Source organism: Thalassophryne amazonica, chromosome 11, assembly GCF_902500255.1.
Source record: "Thalassophryne amazonica chromosome 11, fThaAma1.1, whole genome shotgun sequence".
NCBI lineage: Eukaryota > Metazoa > Chordata > Actinopteri > Batrachoidiformes > Batrachoididae > Thalassophryne > Thalassophryne amazonica.
This window is the reverse complement of record NC_047113.1, coordinates 83,479,856-83,500,433: the sequence shown is the minus strand read 5'-3', so window position 1 is coordinate 83,500,433 and position 20,578 is coordinate 83,479,856. Positions and strand designations below refer to the sequence as shown.

General features: G+C 43.7%; 2 protein-coding genes across 3 annotated transcripts in view; both read right to left on the bottom strand.

Moving 5' to 3' along the window:
* Window positions 1–3,194, bottom strand: part of cplx2 (complexin 2) — a 109,622-nt gene extending 106,428 nt beyond the window's left edge. The window contains exon 1 of the mRNA XM_034182304.1: window positions 3,176–3,194. The gene's annotated coding sequence lies outside the window, so the exon portion shown is untranslated. The remainder of the gene's footprint in view (window positions 1–3,175) is intronic.
* A 529-nt stretch (window positions 3,195–3,723) lies between these two features.
* thoc3 (THO complex 3) lies at window positions 3,724–20,304 on the bottom strand. 2 transcript variants are annotated; one of them, XM_034182303.1, is made up of 7 exons: window positions 20,123–20,304; window positions 12,182–12,338; window positions 10,776–10,980; window positions 10,445–10,606; window positions 10,252–10,352; window positions 9,487–9,662; window positions 3,724–3,733 (listed from the first exon to the last, which is right to left on the bottom strand). In XM_034182303.1, the coding sequence occupies exons 1-6, from the start codon at window positions 20,300–20,302 to the stop codon at window positions 9,499–9,501; spliced, it is 969 nt and encodes a 322-aa protein (XP_034038194.1). In that variant the 5' UTR covers window positions 20,303–20,304; the 3' UTR covers window positions 3,724–3,733; window positions 9,487–9,498. The 2 variants fall into 2 exon arrangements, with proteins under 2 accessions (XP_034038194.1, XP_034038193.1); XM_034182302.1 differs by lacking the exon at window positions 3,724–3,733 and having other exon boundaries at window positions 9,157–9,662.
* Between the last annotated feature and the right edge of the window lie 274 nt (window positions 20,305–20,578).

Here is a 20,578-nt window from a genome sequence, read left to right as displayed (position 1 = left end):
ATTAATCTATTGAAAATAAATTATTCTGCAAAATTACTTTAAGACGGTACCCCCCCCAAAATGTATCTTCTTCTAACCCAGGAGGTGAAGGTCTAATGGTTAAAGCGTTGGGCTCGAGACCAGAGGATTCTCGGTTCAAATCCCAGCCTGACCGGAAAATCACTAAGGGCACTCGAATGTGAAGCATTGATATTTAAAGCGCTTTGAGCGTCTGGTGCAGATGGAAAAGCGGTATGTAAATGAAGTCCATTTAATCCAAAGGGACCTTGTCAGTTTTTTAAATTTAATCAAACAGTACAAAATTTTAAACATTTTTTTTAATACAACCAATAAAAATCAATTTTTACTCCCTACTGGCTGGAAATGCATGCGTGTGTTTCTGTCTGTCAGGAGCTTGATCTCACTTGCTTTCCTTCATAAGTGGAGTGATGACCATGACAGCAAATTTTGGAGAGATGTTATCAAAAACAAATTCTGCTTTTTGGCTCAAATCTCAGCAACCATTCAACTGACTTTCTTATCTGCTGTGATGTTTGTACCTATTCCTGTTGTGATTATCACCTATAACCAGTTAAAAAGTGGATAAAGTGCCCATTTATGTCTAAACTTTGATATGCACATTTAGCACCCCCTACTGGTTGCAGGAAAGTTATGACTTTTAGCAGCTCTTAACTGTAGTCCTGTGATTTTATTTATTTATTCATTCATTCATTCCCACTCAGTGTGGCCATCTTATTTGAGATTCTGTGTTAAAAGCTTTTAAAATACAACAAAATTGTTTTTAGTTAAGCGGTAGAAAGGCACGAGTTCGCTGTCAGCAAGACAATACAAGTTGAACAGCTGTCTGATAAAGAGACAATAAAGAGACAAAGTAAATAAAGCATCTCAGTATGGCTTCAGGAAAAAGAGATCAACATGTATGGCTATTCTTGATCTTATAGAGCAAATATATGATGCTATAGATAGAGGTGAATGTGGAGTGGGAATATTTCTTGATTTATCAAAAGCATTTGAAACTATAGATTTTAACATCTTATTGGGGAAACTTGAGCATTATGGTGTCAGAGGTATTGCACTTAGTTGGTTCAGAAGCTATTTGTCTGAAAGGGAGCATTACATACAGATACATACCAGCAAATCGCAATATAAAACAATAAAATGTGGTGTTCCACAGGGATCCATATTAGGTCCACTTCTTTTTATTATTTGCATAAAAGATTTTATAAATTCGTCAGATATAATACACAAAATTATTTTTGCAGATGACACAAATCTTTATCACATAAAAATCTTCAGTTTCTCCAAAACACAGTTAATGAAGAATTAACTAAAGTGGACATTTGGCTCAAATGCAATAAATTATCTTTAAACATTAATAAAACTCACTACATTATGTTTCGTTCTAACAGATCTCGGATAAATACTGAAAATGTACAGATAGAGATTAATGGAATTGGCATTGAAAGAGTACAGTATATAAAATTTTTAGGTATATATATTGATGAATTTTTATACTTTAAAAAACAACTTGATGAATTGACAAGTAAGTTATCGAAATATGTTGGATTATTCTATAAAATTCGACATTATCTCCCTCTTAAAGCTCTTATAACACTTTATCAAACTTTATTTGAACCACATTTGAATTACTGCAATATTACATGCAAAGGTCCACAGATCTGGAATGCAATTGACGATACAATACAAAACTCAGTATCTTTAAATATATTTAAGAAACTTTTGAAAAATGACTTGTTGCTACAAGTCATTTTTTTATACTCAGGCTAGATCCTAATAGTAAATAATACAAAACAATGTATATATAATGTACACAACAATGAAATTTAAATGTATTATAATTAAATGTCTTTGTACCTTGTTTTTTTTTTAATGCCTCTGTCACAACTGTAAATGTAAGAAAAATTGTTGCCGCAAATAATCTAATGTGTTTGACATACTTTTGTGAATATGACTGCAAAAATCAGTATGAGATTAGTTGATGGGATAAGTGCAATATTATTTCTAGATAATGTGGGACTGTATGAATGTGTGTGTGTGGGAGAGCTTAATGCATCCATAGGGGGTGGTGGGTGATTTTTTACTGTTGTAATTGTATTGTAATATATTTTGTGCTTAGGACTCCTTTTATAAGCTAAGGTAGCTTCTTGGGAGATCCTTTTTACAAATTTCAAGAAAGCTTCCTCAAATGCATACTTCTTAAAATGTAAATGAAATGTCTTTTTTTTTTAATATTTGTAAATAAATTTGTATTGAATTTAAACTCCCTACTGCCTCCTACAGGACAAATTATCTTTTCAGCATGACCGCAAATAAAGAACTCAAATGTCTGCATTTTGTTCATGAACATACGTATTGTGCACATTTCAGTGGGTCGAAGTGTAAACTGAGCGACTGTGCGATGGACACCTGGCGTGCAGGCGGTGTTTTCGCGTGATTTCGCTGGAGGCTGCTGATGTGAGGCCTGGTGTCACACTAATACACTCATTGTTAAAATGTCATTAGCAGCCTCATTTATCCACCAGTAAACACACTGAACAAACACGCGGGACAGGTGCTGCTCGGCTTTTACGAGCCACAGTCCATCCTGTCCACTTACAGACTTATTTTCCTTCCTCGTCCTCACGGTGATGTTTTTGGTTTCACACTGAAGGTCTGGTTATGTCCTCAGCATAATGTTCAAAATGACTAAATTACAACAAAGAAGCTGGTGGAAAAACCCAGCATGTCTCCTGACGACAAGCATTAAAACAAAACGGCGAGTTGCAGAAAAGCGATGGCGCGGCAGAGTCGGTTCCACGGCTCAGACACAGCCTGGTGTTTGGATACTTGTTTAGTTCTGATGTCAGAAAAACACAGCAGACACAATTTGCTATTAATTAAACTCATGTCGTTCACAGTGTGTATCATAAGGAATGTTAAATTCCAAAAATTAGCAAAATGGATGAATAAATGCAATCAATACCATATTGGAGATTATTTGGCGCGGTTTGTACAAAAGAAATCATCAGATGCACAGGGACTGATGGCCTAAGGTCATGGAAACATCAGACGTTTTTATCAGCTCTTTAATTTGGGATAATTGTGCATTGTTACCGTCTTCTTTTGGTTGCTCCCATTAGGGGGCGCCACAGCAGATCATTCGTCTCCATCTCACCCTGTCCTCTGTATCTTCCTCTGTCTCACTAGCCACCTGCAGGTCCTCCCTCAGCACATCCATAAACCTGGTCTGGTGGCTCCATCCTCAGCATCCCTCTCCCTATATACCCTGCGTCCCTCCTCTGCACATGACCAAACCATGTCAGTCTCACCAAAGGTTTGTCTTCAAACCGTCCCACCTGAGCTGTCCCTCTGATATGTTCATTCCTAATCCTGTCCATCCTCGCCACTCCCAAAGAGAATGACATCTTCAGCTCTGCCTCCTGTTTTTTTTTTTTTTTTTGCCACCATCTCAAAGCCATCCAACTTAGCTGGTCTCACTACTTTTCCCTTCACTCTTGCTGATATTCTTCGGTCAGAAATCACTCCTGCCACCTTTCTCCACCAACTCCACTCTGCCTGCACTCTCCATTACTTTGGACAGGTGACTCCAAGTATCTAAACTCATCTACTTTCACCACTTCTACTCCTTGTAACTGCACTATTCCACTGGACTCCCTCTCATTCCCCTGCTCTCCAGAGCAGATCTCCACCCCTCCAGGCTAGACTCAACCTGCTCTCTACTCTGACAACATATCACGATGTCATTTGCAAACATCATAGTCCATGGAGACTCCTGTCTGATCTCATCTGTTAACCTGTCCATCACCATTGCAAACAAGGACTAAGCGCATTATCAATTGGTATATGACCATTTGCCAAAGTAATTTAAAAAGTGACTTCTACTCTGAAAAATATAGTACACTTTATTTTGCTCCTCATTAAGGGTATCCGGCGTAAAACTTGTGCCAAATACCGATGTGTATCTGGCTGTATCTGCTGTGGCGACCCCGAACAGAACAGGAGCAGCAACAACTTTTGCTCCTCGGTCTTTCTAGTTCTGATTTTCATCTCAAATTTGAAGCAGCCTAAATGTATGATGGTTGTTTTTTCTACTTTCCTGTGAATCTGATCAATAAAATCAGCAGCTTCTCAAAGATGTTCTTGGAAAAACACAATAAAAAGCTGCAAAAACAAAACAGGGTTCACTAGAGAACGAAGATCATTCAATGCCAATTAAAGCTGAGGGGTGTAAAGATGCATCATGAATCATGATTAAAGTATAAATTTTGTTTTTTAATTGGTGCAATGATAAGCTAACTAGTGCAGGGAAGAAATAACAACCTCCTACAGAGAATCATAAATGATTTATAAAATATACAAACAGGAAACAGATATATTAGCAGATTATATACTTCAGAATAATTTCTTTTTCCATTACTTTCCACATAATTACTGGCTACAGTGATATCATTATGTATTGTGGAGCGAGAGTATCATTACACCCCGAGTAAAGACAGAAGAACTCAAGTGATCTTATTGATCCACAGATCAATCGAGGGGAGTTTCTGCTGAAGCTCTGGATTCTGAGTGTTTTCTCGGAGCGACACCTGCTCTCCCTCAGCACTATTTTCGGTTTGGTTCCTCCTCTTCTTTCTCCGTGCTGTCCAGCAGTGCTGATTAGTCCATTAGTCACAGAGCCGGGGCCAGTTCATCACCACCAAACAAGCCATCACGCCCGCTTCGCTAACCAATCCATCATTCGTCTCAGTCGCCGTATTCGCTGGAAATGAGCGGATGAGATGAACTGATGCACCACTTTTACAAAAGTGGAGAGAATAAAGAGCAGCGATCAGCAGAGAACGTGTAAAACAAGTTGTAGATGGAAGAAGAAACACAGAAAAAGAGACACCGGGGGAAAGGACGTTTGCATAGTAAATGTCACAGATAAAAGAGGAGCCAGATTCAAGAAGCAAAGCTCAAGAAGTCAAAAACTAAACAGTGGTGTTATTGAAGCATTTTGATTATATAATGCAGGAGATTTCTCATTTAAAAAAGCGTTCATTTTGTGATACAAGCACCAAATTTGGTACAATGATACTTCTCGGTCTACTTTTGGGGGAAAAAAAAACAAACAAACAAACAGAAAAAGGCATTAGCTACTTCAGTTTTAAAGATGGCAGCCATTTTTTCACCATATCACCGGAAATATGTATTTTCGTCATATTTGCACAATCTTGGTTTATTTTAATGACGTACATGTTAAAGATATTACTGTGGACTAGGGGGGCATTTGTAATTCACTTCAGGCAATATTTTCTTGCTTTTTAGATGGATTGTATGTTTTAATAAGTGTACATGCAAGCTGCAGAACGTGTACTAAAGAATGTACACTAACCGGCCACTTTATTAGGTACACCTGTTCAATTGCTTGTTAACACTAATATAGCTAATCAGCCAATCATATGGCAGCACCTCAATGCATTTAGGCATGTAGACGCAGTGAAGACAACTTGCTGAAGCCCAAACTGAGCAACAGAATGGGGAAGAAAGAGGATTTAAGTGACTTTGAAGGTGGCATGGCTGTTGGTGCCAGACGGCCTGCTATGAGTATTTCAGAAACTGCTGATCTACTGGGATTTTCACACACAACCATCTGTAGGGTTTACAGAGAATAATCTCAAAAAGAAAAGATATCCAGTGAGTGGCAGTTGTGTGGACAAAAACACCTTGTTGATGTCAGAGGTCAGAGGATGATGGACAGACTGGTTGAATGGGCAACTGCGTGGTCATCATGGACCATCATCTGAGGAATGTTTCTAACTCATTGTTGAATCTATGCCACAAAGAATTAAGGCAGTTCTGAAAGCAAAAGGGGTCCAACCACCAGCAAGGTGTACCAAATAAAGTGCCCGGTGAATGCGCACACTGCAGAATATGTGATAGTGTTTGGGAGTGTCAGGCTTTAGTCGTGGAGTCGTGGTACTTTTGCTTTAAAGTCAACCATGTCCTTTGGATGACCACTAGTCCTCACTGCTTGCCTAATTCTTACCTAAAGGTCCAAGTATTCACTTGTGCACAGCGAAGGCTTCACCCCAGTAAACTGCATTGGCTTGCAGGCTAAACTAGGTGCTGGTAGCACACAGAGAGATTCGCTGTGGTAAGTTTGCTTGAAGACTGGAAACTTTCAGGATGGACTGTTGAAACAATGACTTCAACATTATACCCCTCCAAAAATGAAAGTTTCATGTGGCTAATAACTGTTTTGGGGAAAATACCCCTCTAAAGGTCGAGTCCCTTTCAATTTTTTTTACCTTTCAAGTTGTGAAAAGGATTTTCTTTGACACAAATATAATTTTTTTTGCTGATTTTTTTTTTTTGTTTGTTTGTTTTCAAATAAAGGATTCAGTTCAAAACTTACCACCTGTGGATAGGGTTTACGATTTTGACCCACATTGATCAGAATATACAGTAGTGTTCAGAATAATACTGTAGTAGTGCTATGTGACTAAAAAGATTAATCCAGGTTTTGAGTATATTTCTTATTACATGGGAAACAAGGTACCAGTAGATTCTCACAAATCCAACAAGACCAAGCATTCATGATATGCACACTCTTAAGGCTATGAAATTGGGCTACTAGTAAAAAAAAGTAGAAAGGGGGTGTTCACAATAATAGTAGCATCTGCTGTTGACGCTACAAACTCAAAACTATTATGTTTAAACTGCTTTTTTAGCAATCCTGTGAATCACTAAACTAGTATTTAGTTGTATAACCACAGTTGTATAACCACTTAAAACCTTTATTAATCTTTTTAGTCACATAGCACTATTATTCTGAACACTACTGTAACACACTTTCAGTGGTGACATGATAGATGGGGCGGAGCATTTACTGACCCTTAAACTACACTCTGATCCCATTAAAAATCATTGAAATGCAAGAAATGGACATTATGTCTTTAGCAGCAGTTTTGTCTGACATCCTGAGGCCCTCTGAAAAAGTCCTTTAAATCACGTGCACACAGAGTGTGTGGCCCGCTATCAAAGATTCCCATCTCTCCAAAAAAACAAAACCAATCGGGGAGCCTCCGGTCAATGCAGCGCAACAATTACACAGAAAGACGGAAGTGGCCTTTAGAAGACCCAGAGACTAATTCATTTTGACTGCAGCAAATGGACGTGCGAGACCGATTATGTCTCTGCTTGCAGCTGCTCGTCCTTAAACACACTTCAGGAAACGCTGTAATTTGATGAGACCCAGTGATCACAAAACCTGATTGAAACCATGACGACAGTTTGACCTGTGGTTTCCATGGAAGCACTAAAAGGACAGACACCAAATTTGTCCACTTACTTCCACTGTCACATGACTGCAGGTTCAACAGCACCTAACCCACCTGCATCTGTAACAACACAAATTTAAACTGCTGCAGGAGCATTTACAAACAGCAGGGTGTCATTTTCACTGGTGTGTGTCTTTGGACAAGATAACTCACAACGGGCTGAAGAGGTTTCCTTCAAATTTGGTGAGAATATTACTTGGAGAGAGCTCGAGGTGTGATTAGACTTTTGTCAAAAAGGTCAAGCTAAACATGGGTTGATAGACACCTTTTTTGTGTATGTCTCACACACCAAGAAACCTGGATGGATAATCTAAAGCATTCATTGATCAGCAAAATATTTGTGATTGATTGTATGAATAACTTCATAATGATGTCATACAATCAAAAAACACGACAGACAGATGTACATTTATATTGTGGTGTGTGGAGCGTGTGGGCTATCCCTCAGCCCTCTGACCCTTTCATTAAACTTTGATTACTGAAAGTTACCATATCACATTTCGTCAAATCACACTGTTCCAACATTGACTGACTGAAGTTTGCATCTTGCATGTTTGTTTTGCTTGTTTTTTTTTTTGCATTTTATCAGCTGTTCTATCATTTAATATGTCCATAAAGTTGTTTTTATATACTCAAAGTTTTTGTTTGTTAATATACCCAAAGGAGGTTGTTGGGTTTTTTTGTTCATTTTTAAAGAGTTCCTAAGTTTATCTATAAACTTCCTCACCGAAGTCCTTGAACTCTTGTTGGGCGATCCAAAGCATTCCTGAGCGAGCTGACAAATATAATCTCTCCAGTGTCCTGGGTCTTCTCTGAGGCCTCCACCCAGTTGGATGTGCCTGGAAGACCTCCCTAAGAAGAACACCAGGGGGGCATCCTCACCACATACCGAACCACTTCAGTGGGCTCCTTTCACTGTGAAGAAGCAGCAGCTCTACTCAGAGTCCCTCCGGATAATGGAGTTTCTCACCCTGTTCAGGAGTGTAAGCCCCAACATCTGACAGAAATCTTACTTCTGCCACTTGTATCCTTCGGTCATCAGCCAAAGTTCATGACCATAAGTGATGATAGGAGCATAGATCAACTGATAAATTGAGTCTCGCCTTTTGGCTCAGCTACTTCACTATGATGGCCTGGTCCAACGTCTGTAAAACATCAGACGCTGCCCTAATCAGTCTATCAATTGCATGCTCCAACTTACCCCCAATTGTGAACAAGACACTGATATATTTAAACTCCTCCACTTGGGGCATTAACTCTCCCCTGACTCAGAGGGGGCAATCCACCCACTTTCGACATAGGACCAAGGCCAACCTGAGCAGTGCACATTGGAGGTCACTGTCTGATAAAGCCAACAGAACTGCATCATCCACAAAAACCAGAAATACAACTCTGAGGTCACCAAACTAGACACTCCATCCAGGTTACAGGAAGATTCTCTTAAAAGTGGTGCTGAAAGCCACCTGATCTGAGTTTATAAAATAAACCTTCCATATGACTTGTCGTCCTTCCGGCCGCTCCCGTTTTGTTTGGGGTCACCACAGCGGATACAGCCACATCTGCACTGGTATTTGGCACAAGTTTTACACCGGATGCCCTTCCTGACACAACTCCAATGTAACCTGGCGAAGCACACAAAGCCACTGGTGTTCCAAAGAGGTCTCCCACCCAAGTACGATCCAGGTGCCGCACTGCTTAGCTCCTGAGATCTGATGGGATCAGGCTTATGACTGACTATCTGAAGAAAAACTACAGGTCCGTTCTTCAAGATCCAAAATATACACACGGCACAGAACACAGTTTAATATAAAAAAAAACAAGTTTTAGTCATTTACATTAACAATATAATACAATAGAGTGTTTTAAACAGGTGTGTAAAAAAAGGGAATAAAGTCACCTGTCTTATGATGGAACAGCAGCACCCCCTGCTGCTAACAAGTGGCATGGATCTGATTAAAACAAAGGGAAATTTACCTTGAAACTGGCAAAAATAAGATGCTTCAACTTCTGCCATGTCACAAACGGGTATCTTTGTGGAGAGGAGCTTAAACAAAAAGCAGCAGCGACCACGTTCATCACGATTCCTTGAACATCATCAGCCAGCCGTCAGTAGGAAGTTAGACTGTTCACCAGGAAACCGCACGGAATACAACTCTCAGGAGTCGTTGGGGAGGCCGAACAATTTGACAGTACCCGCCTCTCGGTTGTTGTCGTACTTGCCATCTTTGTCGTCGCAGGCATAGGCGAGCAGTGGCCTCTTGGGGTGCCAAGCCACGGTGAACGTCGGCGAATCGCACTGAACCTCCCACAGCTTCTCGCCTATGAACACAGACAAAAATTTTAAACTATAAAAAATAATGGTGCTCAATACATGCTTCTAGAATTTTTACTGAAATTCCCAGAATTCCTACAGCTGGCAAAAGCAATAAGTCAATCAACACATATAATCAATGATTAACCAGGTCAGTTAATTATCAAGAAGAAAACGAGCATATCATCTGCACTAACCCACAGCACCCTGAGCAAACGCTGATATGCTAACGTGTGACAAGCGAGCCCAAAATCAACACCTTTCTTGGGGTCACTGTGCTGAACACACATATACCAAATGTGGTGACAGTCTGGCCAGTAAAACTCAAGTCATCACGCTCACAAGTGAAATGTCACATGACTGAGTGCACATTGTGACATTAGTCCCGTAGAGAAAAAGCCTCACATCACCTGACAGATGAGATATTATCTTATGGTGAACCTTTTCAAATCATGCTAAACTTTGAGGATTCTGTTGACATTTAATTTAAACATGCCAACAAATATAAATATGTTTGAGAGATCCAGAAGATGGTGACAAATTGCATGATTTGGCGGCAAACAAAAAGTTTCCTCGTTATCATCCTGGCACACTGACCCGTTTCAACCTCTGCGATGTCGATGAAGTGATCCTCAGAAGCCGAGGCCAGCATCTTCCCATCGTGGCTGAAGCTCAGCGTCCTCACAGGCCAGTCCAATCTGCAGTAACAAGAGTTCACCACAAACCTGGTCAAGCAAAGAAGGACCGAGGGAGTCCAAAGTGCAGCGGCACGTTTTCGATGGACTTTGACCTGGAGAAGCAGCGGACGCACACCAGCTCTTCCACGTCCCACAGGCTGACCAGTGCGTCGGCACTTCCTGTGGCAAAGTATTTTCCTGTGGGGTCAAACTTGATGCAGATGCAGTTGGACGGGTGAGCGCTGATGGACTGGATCAGTTTGAGATCAGGATAACTGCAATCAAGCATTCAGACTGTTTACGTTCTGACACCTGGTAAAACAGTTTGATAGAATTTAACCTTCAAACAGGAAGAAAAATAAAAACATCTTAGAAAGTTCTAGGATCCAGGTTTGGAACTGGTTGTGGATCTGGATTACATGAGAGAACCTGCCTCCCTCGTACCTCAGGATATTGATGCAGCCATTGCCATTTGTGAGGAAAAACATGTCGTTGTCATTGTTCCAGGAGATCTCGTTGACCTCAAACTTAAAATGCTCCTCGGCTTTGGAGCGGTGCGTCTTGGCATCGATGAAAGTCACCACATCATCCTTGTTGCCCACGGCAATGGTCTGACCGTCAGGACTCCAGCAAATGTTGATGTTCTCTCCTGGGGAAGGAAAAAAAAAAAAATAGTTATGAAATCAATATTTTCACTTTTTTAAATTCATACGTATAAAACAAACCCAATCGGTACAATGCTTGTTTACATAAAAATGTTGCCAACATGATGCCAGAATATACAGCCGGGTATTCATCGCCATAACACCTGAACAGTTTTCTTTCATAGCATCTAAAAGACAAATGACAAAACATTTTTACCATACTACTGTCGTCTCATCTTTGCAAAGGCACCAGAACATGGATCAGTTTGATCCAGACTGAGACCACCTGTTTTGGTCAGACTACACTTTGGTTCTTTGGTCCGAATTTTGATAGTTTCCATTGTTGGGCCACAATGGAAACAAGTATTTATTGCTTTTTGTGTTACCCTGTATTTTATGTATTTATGTGTTTAGTTAATACATTTTTGTATTTTATGAATGAGTACATTTTATACGAATAAAATCAATCAATCAATCAATCAATACAAGGCAGCTTTCAGACTTGCTATTTTAGTTTGGACCAAACTGACAAGTCAGACGGTCCAGACCAAACAAGAGCATTCACAATCTGGCGATCAGTCTGGCGAATGACCATTAATGTTGACTAATGTCGAGGTCTGCCAGACTAAGTTGACATCAGTCGGGCATTGCTGATTTTCAACACGCTTAAAATGTAAAACGCCAGCAAGAATTGCGCTCCACCACTACGTCATCTCCACTAGTACAGCGTTACTACAAGTCTGCCAGCCAAAGTCGAAGTCTTGGCTGGACGGCCGCAATCCCACCACTGGATCCCTTGGGCATGACGACATATGAATAAAGATACAGAAGCTGACTTGATGATGAACCAGTAGCAAGTGACACAATCGCAGCGTTTCCTTGAGTTTACATGTGAGACGTCATGTGATTTCTCAAACTGAGTTAACGATCAGCACCTCCAAGCTACGCTACTGCTTTGTGGAGCGTGCTACCAATGTGCCCACTCTCCAATGGCAAAAACTGAACTGGTTCCTGTCATTACGTAGTGGACCATCATCAAACCTCAAGCTCCACCGGTATAAAGTCACCCTCTGCTGAGCTATATTCACAGGAAATCGGGAGCGAGCCTTCTCTAGCATTTTGTAAAGATTTTTGTGAATCCTCTATGTCGGCCACTTCACGTTACAGTGTGAACGGACCCTCAGTGTTCATTATCCAGTCAGTCACCTTTTGTATTAACAGAAGCGATGCATTTAGTGGTTCGTACGTCCCATATGCGGATGGTCTTGTCTCCAGACGCAGTGACAAACAGATCTGGGTTAGTGGGATGCCAGCAGAGCTGATCCACACTGTCGCCATGACCTCTGTAGTTGTTCTCCTTCACCTGAAGATAAAAACAGAAAAAAAAAAGAAGCACATTTTGCAGAACATTTTTAAAGCCGCCCCCCACCAACAAAATTAGAATGCAATTTCAAAGTGTGTGTGGCAAAGGGGACAATTGCTCCTCAATCGTCAAAGCAATTAGAAATCATGAATGCACATGGTATGTCGGACTTCTGACACCACCCTGGGAATTTCACCCAGGGAATTCGACAATTGAATAACTTCAACCTAAGACACACGTTCGTTGTAAGTGAGACAGAGACGTGGTTCCCAAATACAAACATAATTTATTAACATTTGAAGTTCTAGTTAAAAAGACAATTTTATAAAAACTCATTTAAAACACCACCAATTATGACCACGAGGGCGCCCTTGCATCACGCAGCCCGGCAGCACACGCAGCTGGGAGAGTTTTCCAAATGTCCACACTCAGCGCAAAGCCGCCGCAGCAAACAGGGCACATCCACTGGTCCCACGGGACGAAATCTTTCAGCAGAGCACCAGAGCAAAGCAGCAGGGCCTCCTTCCACAGCTTGGTCCAAAATCCTACATTTTAAACAAATAAATATAAAACAAATATCTGAAAGAGGAGCATACTTTGTGCTGTACATACCGAACCGTCCGTCACAGCAATGAGCTGTAACTCGACACCACCCCAGAGCGTCAAGAGCACCACAAACTCAGCAGCGCACCACCAACGACAGCCCACACAGAGGTCTCTGTACAACAAAACCACCTCCTTAAACACTCACCACTACACCTCAACGAGCCTGCAGCTGTGGCCGGCGCCTACCTGTCTTCACGGGAACATGGAAGTGAACACGTCCAAACACCTGCAGTCAGTCTCCAGAAAGAGAAAGAAGAGCACACACACTCCCTCTTTTATGCAAACACTCCTCTGCCACAACCAGCTGCACTCAATCCACCATCTGAACATCATTAAGGTCATCCATCCTGCTACAATCCACCCCCACAAATATCGTCGCCCCGACGATGGAATAGACCCCATTCCTTAACCTTAATCATACCACCTATATTACGTAGGGCCAGAAGGACCCACTTGCACTGCAGACCGTGGAAGATGATGAATATTAGAATGATGACTCGCAGTAACCCTAGTCGTCGGCCGAAGTACAACCTCTTCACTAGGGGGGAGGGAAGACATACTAGACTCCACTGGCAGAGGTGGCACAGCAACCACTGGATCTACTGGTGGACTCAACTGCGGGGAAGCAGGTAAACTCAACCTCCGCACTCTCCACCTGAGGGGCAACCTGGGTCACCTCTCCCACCCCCTCCACCTGAGGAGCAGGCAGAGTCACCACTTCCCGCACAACTGAAGTAGACGCAGGGTCCTCGGATCCTGACACCAACCACCCGCCATTACGCCACCACCTGTCCTGTAATTGCTCCACCACAGGTGGAGAAAACTCCACAGGGGGCAGAGAATGGGCCACAACCTCATCAGGGGACCCAAGCCCTACCACTACCTTCAACAATGAGCGATGAACCTGCTTGGCTCTGGTTAAATCATCCTTAGGGGCAATTGTATAAACAGTCCCTTCTCCTTGTGGTGCCCTCAGGACACGATACATCACAGAGGACCACTGGTGCTGGATCTTATGACGGCCCCGTACCCCAAAATCTCGCAACCAGACCAACTGGCCCTCCTTCAGGGGAGCATCACGGATACGCTGATCATATTCCTTCTTACGCCGCTCTGCAGCGGCCTTCAGCCGATCCCGGGCTCCATCAAAAGCCATCTGCAAGCAGGTCTGGTGCTCCCGGACCCACTCATGAACAAAACCACCCAAAGGCTCCCGAACTCGACCCAACAGAAAATCAACCGGAAGCCTTGGCTCCTGACCAAACATCAACAAAAAAGGAGACTCACCAGTTGCCTGATGCGGTGTTGTATTATAAGCATACAAAACCTGGGGCAGACAAGAACCCCAATGATGCTTTCGAGACACGGGCAGCGTGCGCAACAGATCATGAAGCGTTCTATTAAAACACTCACACTGCCCATTCCCAGACGGATGGTATGGTGTAGTACGAGATTTCTCTATGCCATAAAAGCCACACAACTGCTGGATCAATACACACTCAAAACTCCGTCCCTGATCAGAATGTATCCGAGATGGAACCCCAAACCTCGAAAACCACTCCGTAACCAGAACTTGAGCTACTGTAGGAGCTCGCTGGTCACGGGTAGGGACTGCCCACGTGTACTTACTAAAGACGTCAGTCATTACCAAAACATCTTCCACTCCACCATGACTAGGATCTAGAACAGTAAAATCAATGGCAAGAATCTCATTAGGCCGAGATGCCAACAGGTGTCCTATGGGGCCGCGAGCCACTGGTTGGTTCACCTTTGCTACCTGACACCTCTCACATGCCTGGCACCAATCTGCCACTTCCGCAGACATCCCTGGCCAATAACATCGCTGACGTAAAAGCTCTAGGGTCCTCTCAACCCCTTGATGAGCATGCCCTTGATGAACCTCAGTCAACACATCAGCTTTTAAAGCTGCAGGCAACACCAACTGCAACACAACCCCAGCTCCATTGGACTTAAACACCTGACGGTACAAGACACCATCCCTCTCCACCAACTGGTCCCACTGCCGAAGCAACACCCGGGCTGACTGCGACACCTGATTGCGCTCTTCCTTATCAGGACCCCTTTTACGGTCCCAAAACACCCAAACCTCCCGAATCACTGGATCAACCCGCTGCAATGCATCCAGGTCAGATGGAAGACAGTGGGGCAAGGCTGCAACCACAGCCTGCCTTACATCTACCTTACTCCCCTGACAAACCTGTTGCAGCGGCTCCGGAAGCTGGGCACCACTAACCATTACCTGGAGGTCCTGCATCCCAGGAGAATGCAACCGAGAAAGGGCATCCGCGTTCTTATTACTACAACCCAAACGATACTTAATCTCAAAATCAAATGAGGCCAACTGCGCTGCCCAACGTTGCTCAGTAGCACCAGGTTTTGCAGATGACAAATGACTCAAAGGATTGTTGTCTGTGTACACAATGCACTTATGACCCAGCAAGTACTCCCTAAACTTCTCAGTCATTGCCCACTTGAGTGCCAAAAATTCCAACTTCATAGAGCTGTAGTTCACCATATTACGCTCAGTAGGGCGTAACCCACGGCTTGCGTTAGCAATCGGCCTAACTTTACCATCCTGTTCCTGAGACAACACTGCTCCCAGCCCCCCATAGCTAGCATCCACCTCCAAAATAAATGGAAGACTAAAATCGGCATATGCCAGCACAGGTGCAGAGGTAAGCTTAGCTTTTAAAGTCTCAAAGCTACGGCCACATTCCTCTGTCCAATAACCCGAAACTGGCTGATCTACCCGACTGGGCTTCACCCCAGCCAACTCTGCTATCAACTTGTGTGGGGGTGCTGCCAACCTTGCAAAACCACCTACAAACCGGCGGTAGTGGCTGGCAAAGCCCAGAAAAGAGCGCAGTTCCGAGAGTGTGACCGGAGGTGGCCAATGAGCAACCACCTCCACCTTGCTAGGGTCAGTAGCCACACCCTTATCAGAGATGACATGCCCCAGGTAATGCACTTCCTGCTGAAAAAATGCACACTTTGAGTTTCACCTTTAACCCCTCATGCTGCAAACGCTCCAGCACCACCCTCAACCTATCCAGATGTTGGTCAACAGTAGAGGAAAAAAACACAATGTCATCCAAATACAACAATAAGGAGAGACACTGCTGATCACCTAAAATCCTCTGCATCAATCGCTCAAAAGTACCAGGAGCGTTGCAAAGCCCAAAGGGCATCCGGTTCCACTCAAACAAACCAAAAGGCGTGCAAAAGGCCGTCTTATGACGATCAGCCTCCGCCACAGGAACCTGATTATACCCACTCGCCAGATCCATGGTAGAAAACCAACGAGCCCCAGTGAGGGCATCCAAGGACTCATCAATCCGAGGCAAAGGCGTCCTTCCTAGTTTTTCCATTCAAGAGCCTGTAATCAACACATGCGCAAACTGCCATCCTTTTTCTTAACCAGCACAATAGGAGAGGCATAAGGACTGCTACTCTCCCTAATAACTTGTGTTCCAAGCAGCTGATTGATGTGATCTTTGACAACATTATACTCAGAAGGCGGAATTCTGCGATACCGCTGTCGCACTGGAATATCATCCAGAAGCGGAATCTCATGTGATATTAGGTCAGTACAACCCAGATCCCCATCTTGGGCTGAAAAGACAGAACTAAACTGACCCAACAATGCTCTCACCTTACCTTGTACTTCCAGAGGCAAGTGACCCAATTCCAGGGCAGCAATCTGATCCTGCACTGATGGAGAAATGGACTGCAAGGCCACTATTGCCTCCACCGGGGGCACCTCGGCAACCCCCGCAGGCAGACTCACAACCCGAACTTCCTCTAAAGTGCCAATCATAGCCCGGGGATGTAACCACAGATCCACCGATCCTACATTCATCACCGGAATGTAGGCTATACCCTGCTGCACCTGCACCAATGCAGGAGATGCCAACAGTCCAGCAGGCAAGCCAGACTCCACAGGCTCAAACAGAGCCGCTCCACCAGAATACCGCTCCGAGCATGTCGCCCTAACAAACTTCATTACACCGCCCGGAATCTGACAAGCCTCTCCCCCATGAACCTTAACCTTCCCTACTCCTTGATCCACAATACCACTAGCCTTGTGGCACTTCTGAAACGCCTGCGTGACATACTCCGGAGCCTCCGCCACTGCTGGCAAATCAAACAGGGAAACCCCATACTGCCCAAAAAGTTCCCCATAACACCTGCGGATGACATTCATCCCCAGGACCCCAGAAGCCTGCGGAGACACACCAGGCACATCTTTAACCACCAAAATGCCACATCCTGGCATCAGTTTACCACAAAGCTCCACATCCAACTCCAAATAGCCCAGGTAAGGGATGGCTAAGCCATTAGCTGCTTTAAGCTGTAGCCAATTACATGATTTCAGCCACCCCAAACCCCCTGGCTCAAACTGCTGATGAAAAAGAGACTCTGGAATAGTTGACACCATAGATCCTGTATCTATCAAACAAGGGATCCCAACTCCCCCCATGCTCACCATTAAATGAGGACACGGCGACAAGCTTGGACACTACCTTGTCACACGTCCTACGCAAACCTGAGCCAGTAACTTGCCCCCCCCTGAGCTAGGCGGGCACTAGTTTCCCGACCCCTGAGCGGCAGAAGATGGTTTGTTCAATGAAGAGGCTGACAAAAAGGATCGACTGCGGGCCACCACCCGAACTCCATCACACTCCCTGGCAAAGTGACCTGGTTTCTGGCAGCGCCTACAAATTATTTGACCCCCGGGAAACTGATTGACGAAACCGCCCAGAATGCTGCAAATGGGAAATACTCTGAGTCAGCCGATTCAACTGCTCCTGTTGCCGCTGGAGCATCTCCCTTACTTCCTGTAGTTCCGAGGCCTGAAAAGAACCAGCCTCCACCTGGCCACTGCCCTGAACCCCGCACTGAGTGCCCGCAACAGACTGGATGGAAAAATCACTACCCTTCGTACCTCCAGGTGAACCCTCTCGTTCCCATCTAATTGCCTCACCCCTAACCTCCCACAAGGTAGCAGTAGGCTGCCGGCGCACAAACTGCGAAGTGACCCATCAAACACACACTCAACAAACTGATCATGTAACAAAACCTCTGCATTTGGGACACCATTAGGTGCGCGCTGCTTAACAGATGTCATCAGACTCATTAATGCCAATGAAATCCCTAACAGAGTCTCTCCCTCACGCTGCCTGCGGGAGAAAAAGGCCTCTTGAAGTGCCACATAAGATTCTGTATCCCCATACAGCTCCTGCAACACCCCAATGATCTTTAATGGGTCTGAACGCTGTTCACTGGAACGATGCTTTATTTCCTCACATGCTTCCCCCTCCAGATGATCAAAATAAAAAAATGCCTGGTCAGCTTTAGAGACATGACAGCCTCTCACACAAGCCTGCATCTCCTCCAACCATTCAGCCAACCCCATACCTATCTTACCATTAAACATGGGACATTTTCTATCTCGGGGTAAAAAAATAAACTTCTCCATTACTGGAGCATTACCACTAGAGGACACTTTAGATGAGGGCTCTATACTCGGGCCAGGCGCTGCCTCAGCCTGTTCCTGCTTCAATCTCTCATTCTCCATCCTAAGCTGAGTGACTAACTCTCTCAGCTCCTGCGTTTCCTCTGCCATCATACCCCTTGAGACTTTCCCACAATGAGGATGCGACCAAAATAGGGGAAATTACTTGCACCGAGGCCACCTGCTGCTTTGCTCTGGAAAACGAAAAACAAAAAACAGATTAAACACACAAAAAAAATTAACTTCATCAAAAAAAAAAAAAAAAAAAACTAACAGAACACACCTCTCTAGTCTCAATTTACATCCCACTTCTTGACACCAAAATGTGGCAAAGCGGACAATTGCTCCTCAATCGTCAAGGCAATTAGAAATCATGAATGAACATGGTATGTCGGACTTCTGACACCACCCTGGGAATTTCACCCAGGGAATTCGACAATTGAATAACTTTCAACCTAAGACACACAGGTTCGTTGTAATTGAGACAGAGATGTGGTTCCCAAATACAAACAAATAATTTATTAACAACTGAAGTTCTAGTTAAAGACAATTTTATAAAAAACTCATTTAAAACCACCAATTATGACCACATGAGGGCGCCCTTGCAACACGCAGCTGGCAGAGTTTTCCAAATGTCCACACTCAGCGCAAAGCCGCCGCAGCAAACAGGGCACATCCACTGGTCCCACGGGGCGAAATCTTTCAGCAGAGCACCAGAGCAAAGCAGCACGGCCTCCTTCCACAGCTTGGTCCAAAATCCTACATTTTAAACAAATAAATATAAAACATATCTGAAAGAGGAGCTTTGTGCTGTACATACCGAACCGTCCGTCACAGCAATCAGCTGTAACTCGACACCACCCCAGAGCATCAAGAGCACCACAAACTCAGCAGCGCACCACCAACGACAGCCCACACAGAGGTCTCTGTACAACAAAACCACCTTCTTAAACACTCACCACTACACCTCAACGAGCCTGCAGCTGTGGCCGGCGCCTACCTGTCTTCACGGGAACATGGATGTGAACACGTCCAAACACCCGCAGTCAGTCTCCAGAAAGAGAAAGAAGAGCACACACACTCCCTCTTTTATGCAAACACTCCTCTGCCACAACCAGCTGCACTCAATCCACCAGCTGAACATCATTAAGGTCATCCATCCTGCTACATGTGCTTTTAAAATATTAAACTACCAGCATTTAAAACGTGGTTTTGACTCATTATTAAAAAGTAAAAATCTTTAGATGTTGCTTTAATTCCAAACTTTATAACTTTTTCAACCAAAACCTGATTAAAAAACAACAAAAAAAAAAACAATGAAATGGGGTTGTAACAATGCATCGTGATAATTGTATCAAATCCTGTTTTGGTTTGTGATACCATGAAAACAACTTACTGCATAAAAATCATCATAATACATAAAGGTAGAAAAATTTAAAACATTCACCAGATTACTTTCTGCATAATTAGTGGGAACAGTGATGTGGTTACGTACAGTGATATGTATCGTGTCGTGACTGTATAGATATACTATTTTTTGATCGTCCCAGTTTATTTAATTAATCATTCATTCATTCATTCATTCATTCATGTAGCTACACTGTGCTAGTTAGCATTAGCTGCTAAAGGAAGCTCGACTCACCAAACGATCTTTTTCCAGGACAAAAACACTAGCAGTTTTATCGAAAGAACCGGAGGCGAGTCTCCTTCCGTCACAGCTCCACGCCACCGAATGGACTTTCGCCGTGTGAGCAGGAAACTCACGACTTTTGCTGTTAGTTTTGAAGCTCTCCTGCATCTCCTGGTAATAACGAGACGCCATCGTGCAAACTACAACTACTTCTTCTTTTGAGGTTCGGGAAGGCGTTAAAGAAGTTGAAGCGATATACTGCCCTCTACAGTCAAGAATGACTCAACACGTCATTTTTGGGGTCTATTTTAACCATAATACTGTATGTGTATGTCATTTAGGTCCGTCAGGCATTTTTCTGTATGCTTCTGGAGAGCATTAGCATGGCTAAAAATATTCAGCTTCACCCCCCAGGCTCCCCAACTACGGCCCTCGTAACCCCCCACCCCCACCCGCCACTTTAAGCAT

Excerpts from the sequence above, each read along its gene's own strand:
- thoc3 (XM_034182303.1), bottom strand. The coding sequence starts at position 20,302 with ATGGCGTCTCGTTATTACCAGGAGATGCAGGAGAGCTTCAAAACTAAC. Across the intron at positions 10,607-10,775 it reads GGCTGCATCAATATCCTGAG|TTATCCTGATCTCAAACTGA; the intron begins GTACGAGGGAGG and ends GCTTGATTGCAG. Across the intron at positions 9,663-10,251 it reads CATCGCAGAGGTTGAAACGG|GCGAGAAGCTGTGGGAGGTT; the intron begins GTCAGTGTGCCA and ends CTGTGTTCATAG.